Source organism: Pundamilia nyererei, unplaced genomic scaffold (genome assembly GCF_000239375.1).
Source record: "Pundamilia nyererei isolate P.nyererei 1_Seehausen unplaced genomic scaffold, PunNye1.0 scaffold00225, whole genome shotgun sequence".
NCBI classification, from domain to species: Eukaryota; Metazoa; Chordata; class Actinopteri; order Cichliformes; family Cichlidae; genus Pundamilia; species Pundamilia nyererei.
This window is the reverse complement of record NW_005187626.1, coordinates 141015-149029: the sequence shown is the minus strand read 5'-3', so window position 1 is coordinate 149029 and position 8015 is coordinate 141015. Positions and strand designations below refer to the sequence as shown.

Here is an 8015-nt window from a genome sequence, read left to right as displayed (position 1 = left end):
CACACACACACACACACGCTGTGTCATCCTGATGGTTTCTCACTCAGGTGTGTTTTATCTCTGCAGGTTGTGTAACTCTGTTTACTCTCACACTGAAGCAGTCACATGACCGGAGATCGAGTTAACACAAACACACCAGACCGGAGCTAAAAAGACAAAAGGGTCAAAGGTCAGTGGATCATGGGACTGTGAAACGTGTTATTAACTCTGTCAGTGCGCCCCAGGGTGGCTGTGGCTACAATGTAGCTGCCATCACCAGTGTGTGGATGTGTGTGTGACTGGATGTGTAAAGCGCTTTGGGGTCCTTAGGGACTAGTAAAGCGCTATACAAATACAGGCCATTTACCATTTAACCTGCGCCGTGGTTACTTCACACGGATGAATCTTTTTCTCAGGCTTCCTCTGTGTGAACGCTCCGTGCTCTCACACTGATGTCATTCTCATCTTACTCAGATTTTATTTTGAAATGCTCACATTAGTAAGAAGTTCAGGATGTTGCTTCATTCTTAGCAGATTGAAACAATAATCTCTCATTTCTGCTGTAATCTCAGACTGACAGCACACAGATCCAGCAGCAGGAACCACACTCGGCGCTGCGAACATGAATAAATACTTAGATCAGAAAGCTGATTATTGGCTTAAACTCGGAGTTAAAGCTTCCAGCCTGGAGCTGAAGCAGTGAAATAAACAGGGCGAGCTGCAGGGCCGTAACCTGCTGCGGGCCCCCGAGCAGCCCCGACATTAACGTCAAGGTCGTCCTTTCACAAACACCTGGAAACCTGCACTACAGAACCAGGCTTCCACACGTTCACCCTGCTGCCCTCAGACAGGTGGAGCAGGCCGGTCAGAGTGAACGTGTCACATCCACCAAATGTTTCCATTGGACGGATTCAGGTAAACACGTTAATAATGTGTACCTGGTCATGAGGTCAGAGACACCAGCACACAGTCCAGGTTCACACATTTGTGTGTGCTTGTGTGTGATGTGAGGTTTCTCAGACGCCCGTCAGCAAAACCACAAATGACGAGTTTAAAGCTGATTTTATATCCACACACACACACAGCGCACGGACCTCTCAGTTTCACCGTCACTAACACAACATTTATGCCTGCAGGTGTATGACACACAACACTTCAGTTCCCAGTGAAGGTGGAGGTTTTTGTTTTGAATGACAAATTCTCTGGAGACTGATGACATCACTTCCTGTTTCTAAACGACTCTGCAGAGTCTGAAAGGATGCGTGAGAATATTCCAACAAAGGACAGTCAGTTTGGCGCCTCTGGGCCTCCGTACATTAGAGAGGACCTGTGTGTCTTTGTAATCTTTCAATGAGCAGTCTGACAGGTGTGGATTTTTCTCACCCCACCCTGCTGCACCCTTCAGCCCCACACAAAAATCATGCAAAGCCGCAGACTTAAAATATGAAGCTGGAACAGCGACAGGCTGCCAGAGAGTCGATATCCGGGTTATTGAATCTGAATGAGGCAAAAATGAAGTGTCAGCAGACGGGTCACGGTCACAGTACGACTAACAGCCAACAGACATGAACCAAGCTGCTGTGGGAACTAAATAAAAATATCTCTACTTTAGGAAAGAAGTAAAGCAACGCTGACCTAAAATATAAAAACACAGAGGAAACCTCTGTTTGATCAAACCTGTCAGCACAAACCTGCAGGAGGGTCTGCCCATAACCCCTACAATCAGAATAACTCTGACTAATAACACAAAGAGTCAGGATCAAGGTTATCATGTCCACCAAATGAGAATAAAACCAGCTGGGACAACAAACAAAGACAAACAAAGACTGACATCCTGAGGAGGCTTCAGTGATCGTAATAAACCAAACTGAGACTCAAACATCAAAAACCTCCTGATACTCAGACCGGAATAAAACACAATCAAATGAAACCAGCACACATTTTAACCCTGACTTCAGAGACGGCTGTGCTGTAGGGTGAACCTGGGGCCTCATCCCTGCAGACTCCTCCAGGTGAGCCCGCGCAGGCTCTCAGGTACACACGGCTGAGGCGATGACGTCAGCCAGCCTTTAAATCGTGAACATGAGCCGTGATAAGCTTAAAGTCACTCACCGCCTGTTCATGGGCCGGACCCGCACAGCCACCCGGACCGACGCCATGGCTCATCCCGCTGCTGTCCGCCGCTCCGCGGAGAGGAGCCGCTTTATGGCCGCTAACAGGCGAGCGGATAAACGGGGCAAAAGTCGTACAGATAAAAGCGGAGTGCGGAGAATGGTCCAAAGGGCACAGATGGAGACCGGGTGGGGGGGAGGGGGTCTCGGGAGCGAGTGGATGCTATCAGAGTCCGCTGACACCGAGTCGCTGTCCCGCTGCCTCAGACCCGCGGTCGCTGCTAGCTGCTAGCCTGCTAGCCGGCATCAGGTGGTAAAAACATCGGGATGTATGGAAGCCAGGAGGGGACACACCTCCGGAAGGACGGGAAATGATCTGTATGAAGAAATACAGGACATCTTTTAATAACTGGGGGTAAACAAAAACACACATTTGAGGTTTTATATGAAAAAATAAGTATACAGAAAGCAAAATTAATAATATGATTAATGATTAATAATAATAATAATACCTGACAGGTTTTTAAGTGACTGAAATTAATCTGCACACATATATTTACCTAAACAGATGAAGACTGGCGAAAAATCATGAAAACAAGTTAAAAAAAGTTTGAAAAATGCAAAATTAAGAAAACTTCAGATTTTTTTTTTAGCATTGTTTTTTTATCTTGCCTACTGGTGGTGGTCAGAGGGCCCGGTGGCGCCAGTGTCCGGCAGCCTCGCCTCTGTCAGTGCGCCCCAGGGTGGCTGTGGCTACAATGTAGCTGCCATCACCAGTGTGTGAATGTGTGTGTGACTGGGTGGATGACAGGTTGTGTAAAGCGCTTTGGGGTCCTTAGGGACTAGAAAAGCGCTATATAAATACAGGCCATTTACCATTTATCTAACTGAAAATAAGTGCTGTATTGGAAGATGGAATAGTTTGGCCTGTGCAGAAACCTCTAAGGGCTGTTTTGTTTTGTTTTTTAGTTTCTAACATTTTATTTCAGTGAGCACTTGCATGTCTGAGCTTTTGCTGTCACTGACAGCCAGGTCACTGCTGAGGGTCACTGATGCCAACAGACTCAATAAACTGATCAACAAGGCCATTAATGTTGTGGGGATGGAGCTGGACTCCCTTAGGGTGGTGTCTGAGAGGCAGAGATTGTTTAAGATAAAGACAATGCTGGATAACACCTCCCACCTACTCCATGACATGTTGGCCAGTCACAGGAGCACATTCAGTGAGAGACTGAGATTACCAAAAACACCACTGAACGACACATATTAGTGCTATTTCTTAAATTTGTAAACTCTGTAACATGTTGTATTATTTAAATACATTTACTGTTACTGTCTTGGAGCAACTGTGACCCACATAATTTACTTGGGGATTAATAAAGTATTCTGATTCCGATTTTACTTTAGATTTAATGAGTTGTAATAAGCTCACATGTAGCTGCAGTTCTCCTCCTGGCCTGCTGGTGGCGGCGGAGGGCAGAGGTCGTGAAAGCTTCAGCCGGCGCCACAGCGAAGTGTTTCCGGAAACTACATGAGCGGTGTGAGCCCAGAGGAGGTGAGCTCTATATTTAAGTTAAAAACGTTTATCCGAGGCTCCTCTGACCGCGGTGGAGCTGCTGGGCGGAGGTTAAATCTGTAGAGGCGACTTTTGACGTTCAAGCGACGCCAGAAAAAAAACATTTAGTTTAAAGGCTAGCTGGGCTAAGCTAACACATGCTAACATTAGCCGAGTGAGAGAGGTTTCTGGGAAGCTTTGAATGAATTCAAGCTGAAGCTTTTGATTTAGCCAGATCTCCTCAAACAGCGAGTTTTAAAGTGTAACGTAAACGATTTGTTGCTGCTCTGGTTGTGTGAGTTTACCGAGACATTAGCAAGTATTAAACGGGTAAACGAGGTTTAAAGGTGGAGTTGAACACTGAAGAAGCTGAAGCTGCTCTCCTGTTGTCTCCTCAGACTCCACCATGGACATCAGACCGAACCACACCATCTACATCAACAACATCAACGATAAAATCAAGAAGGAAGGTGGGTGCTGTTCCTCTGCATGGCTAACAGCAGCGAGTTTCTGCTGGAATCGGCATTAAAACTGCTGTGCTGACGATCACAATGCTGATTATTATCTAATTTTAACAATCAGACACATCAAACACCGCAAAGGCTGGAAGAATAAAAACTAAGCATTAACTTAATGAAACACTGATTATAATCCATCAGACTGCTCCGTGTTTTAATGAGAGAGCTGTGGTATTGATTTAACTGTTAGCTCACACAGTCGGCGTTTTACCGGCTTTCTTTCCAACAGTTTCAGCAACAGTTGCCTCAGGGGCTTAGAATCAGAATCAGAAACTTTATTGTCATTGTCACAAGAACAACGAAATTAAGAATGGTCCCCGATCATTGCATCATCCCTAGCAATATCAAAATATAAATAAAACAATAAAATTCAATAAATAAAATAGAATACTTAAAATACTGATAAGATGTAACAGTAAAACATTCACATACATTCCCACACACATGCTTCAGACCGTGCATAGATTAACACAAGAGTGGCGTGATGGACATTTTTTTGTAGTATTCAGATGTGTTATTGCAGTTGGATAACAGCTGTGTTTGAGTCTATTAGTCCTTGCGCTGATTGCCCTGTACCGTCTGCCTGAGGGCAACAGTTCAAACAGGGAGTGGCCAGGATGTGAAGTGTCTGTCATGATGTTTTGGGCCTTTTTAAAACAGTGGATGTTGTTAGACAGGACAGAGTAGCTAGGGCCCACTTTACCTTTATAATCACCTCTTTACAGCTAACCATTGATTCTTTTAGACTGCCTCAAAGTCCTTTCTATTTATTAAACTTTAACAATATCGTCACTCTTTTCTACTTTCAGTCTTTATTATGTGTAGTTTCACCTTTCATTGAAATGCCATCTTATCTGCTGCCAGTACACTTATCAGTAACTGTGATTGGTCAGATGCTGCCAGCAGCGTCCCCATCAGGGGAAATCAGGGAGAATACCTTAGTAGTAGCTTTGTAGTGCCGGGGTCGGGATAAGTCATCGTCTCTGTGGCATTCAGAGAGAAAAGTCCACATCACATAAAATGACTGTAAACGCATCTCAACACATCCATACTACAGTTCAGTAAACGTGTGTGTGTGTGTGTGTGTGTGTGTGTGTGTGTGTGTGTGTGTGCGCGCGCTATTTCAGTGCAGAGAAATAGAACAATCGCAGGAAAAACAAAAACAAACATTATGTATGTACTGCTGAATTTCTTGCAGGAAACGAGGAGCCTTTTTTTCTGCAGGCTTCACTCTGAACTTTGTTCCAAAACATGTTTTAATCATAAAGGTTTTGACAAAAACTGTCAAATGAATTCCTCATTTTTCAGTTTTCTTCTTATTTCTTTTTTATTTGGTTCAGAAGTGGCCGTACTGATCATTAAGAATGAAATCTTCTGATTAGCAACATGTTGGAATCATGTAAACTTTATAAAGTTCTTGCTCAGATGTGGCTCCAGACTCCGAGCCCTACTTTCTCAGTTCAGTCATTTTTAAGATAAATAAATCAAACAAATGTTCCACAGTTAAAGTTTTACTGATACAAACGTTTAGATTTCGCAGTAATAATCTTCCTCTCAGTTATTTCTGATGTGAATGCAGCTCGAACTGATTCTTCTCTTGAAGCTTCATCCATGAATCATTTCTTTAAGACTTTAAAGTTTAATTAACTGATAATCACCAAGGATGGAGTACCAGCTGCCTGTGACCTTTGACCCTCCTTATAATTAAAAAAAATAAAAAGACTCCGGGATGAACGTCGAGATGTTTGTGAGGGTGTTTGAACTCGTCTCATCTTCCTCCCGCAGAGCTGAAGCGCTCGCTCTACGCGCTCTTCTCCCAGTTCGGGCAGGTCATTGACATCGTGGCCATGAAGACGATGAAGATGAGGGGACAGGCCTTCGTCATCTTCAAAGAGCTCGCCGCCGCCACCAACGCCCTGAGGCAGCTGCAGGGCTTCCCCTTCTACAACAAGCCCATGGTAGGCTGGAATGCCACCTTCGTCGTGGTCATCGCTGACTTCCACCCTCTGAGCAGCTGCGCCTTTAACCCTTTTGTTTTTTTCCAGAGGATACAGTACGCCAAGACCGACTCTGAGGTCATCGCCAAGGTCAAAGGATCATATGGCGACAAGGAGAAGAAGAAGAAGGAGAAGAAGAAGGCTCAGGAGCTGGCGGCTAACGCCACAAAGAAACCGGCGGCGGTGAGCGAGCCAATAAAATGTCTCCCCTCACTGCTTCATCAAACCTGTACATTTCACCTCGTTCCTGCTGTGAGACAGGAAGTTACTGTTCACCAGACTCCATTCACAAAAACAGCGATTTCCCCTGACAGCCCAAGTGAGCTGTTCGCCCACGGCTGCTGTGATTGGTCAGTCGGTTTGTGTTGGAAGACATTTCCAGCGATGGCAGAAATCTCTCGTCTGGTGGATCAGAGCGACGGTTCCCTCCTTTACCACCGGGGGCGCCGTTTCTTTTTACGTTTGACGTTTTTCAAAGATTTATTTATTTTTTTTAAAGATTTTGAAAAAGTGCGTTTAACGTTTTAGTCATCGTTATGTGGCAACCCGGCCAACGTTAACGGGTAGCTGTTGGTTAGACATGGCGTCGCCCTCCCACAATGAAAGGACCATGAAGGAGGGTGTGTGGGCGGGGCCTGTGTACAGAAACCCTTCATGTAATACCGGGTATGATCACATGTGAATGTATTTGTAAATAAATTAGTGCTCGTTTGGGCCGGGCCGGTCGCGGGGGGCCGGGCTGTAGTGGATGCGTGCTCGCGCTCCTGCAGCTGTCTCCCAGCATCTGCGATGATGTTGAAGCTGCACTTCGTGTCTTTACGTGAGACCGTCGCAGCGCTCCAGCTGCTGCTTCGTAGTCGTCTTTATTGGACTGTGAATATAAATCAGCCGCCTCATTTCAGGCTAAATCGGCAGCCGCTGCAGGTGGAAGCAGCCAGGCTCCTCTTCATCAGCCGCTCTAACAGGGTTTCCGACAGGAAATGGCAGCAGCGGGGCCGGGCGGCGGACGTAAATGAGCCTTAAACCAGGATGGCTGCTGCGCTCTGCTCCTTTATTCTGTCGTTTAACTAAGTCTGTGAACCACTCGGCGCTCACTACTCCTCTCGCTGTTCCCGGTTTTCCCGGCGCTGTATTCATTTCTGACTCTGCTCTGTTCGCCATTCCTCTGGAGATGAAACCTTTGAACGTGTTTAACGCCTCTGTCTTCTTTCTTGTTTGCAGGGATTGGCCCCTCCTGCGCTCACACCTGCGGTGCAGGTAAGTTTTACCTGAGCGTTGTCATGCCTTTGCCTGTCCTGTTATTCCACAGGAGCCGGAAAAAACCTCCTTTTCCTGATAAGGAAACAAAGTTGAGTGATGGCGCCCTCTGGGTTTGCCGTGGCTCAGTGGGAGGCTGTGGGCCGTCAGTGGTTTGATCCCCACCGCCTACAGCCTGCGTTCTGTTGTCATTGTTTTAACGTGGCTGCAAACAGTGGATCGACGCCACCTGCTGGCCACAGCAGTGTGTTGCAATCTAACGGCTGCTGCTTTAACAGCAGGAAAATAACTCGATAACTTTTAGAAAATTAAAAATTTCTGTTAAAATTTATAGAAAAGTGAAAGCAGTGAACATAAATCCCACGCTGGCCCGGGTCTCCTCCTGTTTCCCGTCTCTGGCTCACCCGTGGGATACGTCAGAGTTATGAGTGACTCGCTGTTAACGGCGTGCTGCGACCGGGCGCTGATACGGCTCTCGTTCTCTTCGCAGGTTCCAGACAACCCTCCGAACTACATCCTGTTCCTCAATAACCTCCCCGAGGAGACCAACGAGATGATGCTGTCCATGCTCTTCAACCAGTGAGTGCTGCACAGCTCA

General features: G+C 46.1%; 2 protein-coding genes across 7 annotated transcripts in view; one reads left to right on the top strand and one right to left on the bottom strand.

Moving 5' to 3' along the window:
* kif16ba (kinesin family member 16Ba) overlaps window positions 1-2470 on the bottom strand; it is a 20047-nt gene extending 17577 nt beyond the window's left edge. For 3 of the 6 annotated variants that reach the window (XM_005748568.1, XM_005748569.1, XM_013914801.1), the window contains exon 1: window positions 2092-2459. In XM_005748568.1, coding sequence (XP_005748625.1) covers window positions 2092-2138 — 47 coding nt within the window. In that variant the 5' untranslated portion in view covers window positions 2139-2459. Of the gene's footprint in view, window positions 1-2091 lie in introns of all 6 variants that reach the window. The other 3 variants (XM_013914797.1, XM_013914798.1, XM_013914799.1) reach the window with 2 other exon arrangements.
* A 1053-nt stretch (window positions 2471-3523) lies between these two features.
* The window catches only part of snrpb2 (small nuclear ribonucleoprotein polypeptide B2), a 6093-nt gene continuing 1601 nt past the window's right edge, over window positions 3524-8015 (top strand). The window contains exons 1-6 of the mRNA XM_005748567.2: window positions 3524-3645; window positions 4044-4115; window positions 5949-6121; window positions 6209-6343; window positions 7382-7417; window positions 7908-7996. Of these exons, the coding sequence (XP_005748624.1) occupies window positions 4052-4115; window positions 5949-6121; window positions 6209-6343; window positions 7382-7417; window positions 7908-7996 (497 nt within the window). The 5' untranslated portion in view covers window positions 3524-3645; window positions 4044-4051. The remainder of the gene's footprint in view (window positions 3646-4043; window positions 4116-5948; window positions 6122-6208; window positions 6344-7381; window positions 7418-7907; window positions 7997-8015) is intronic.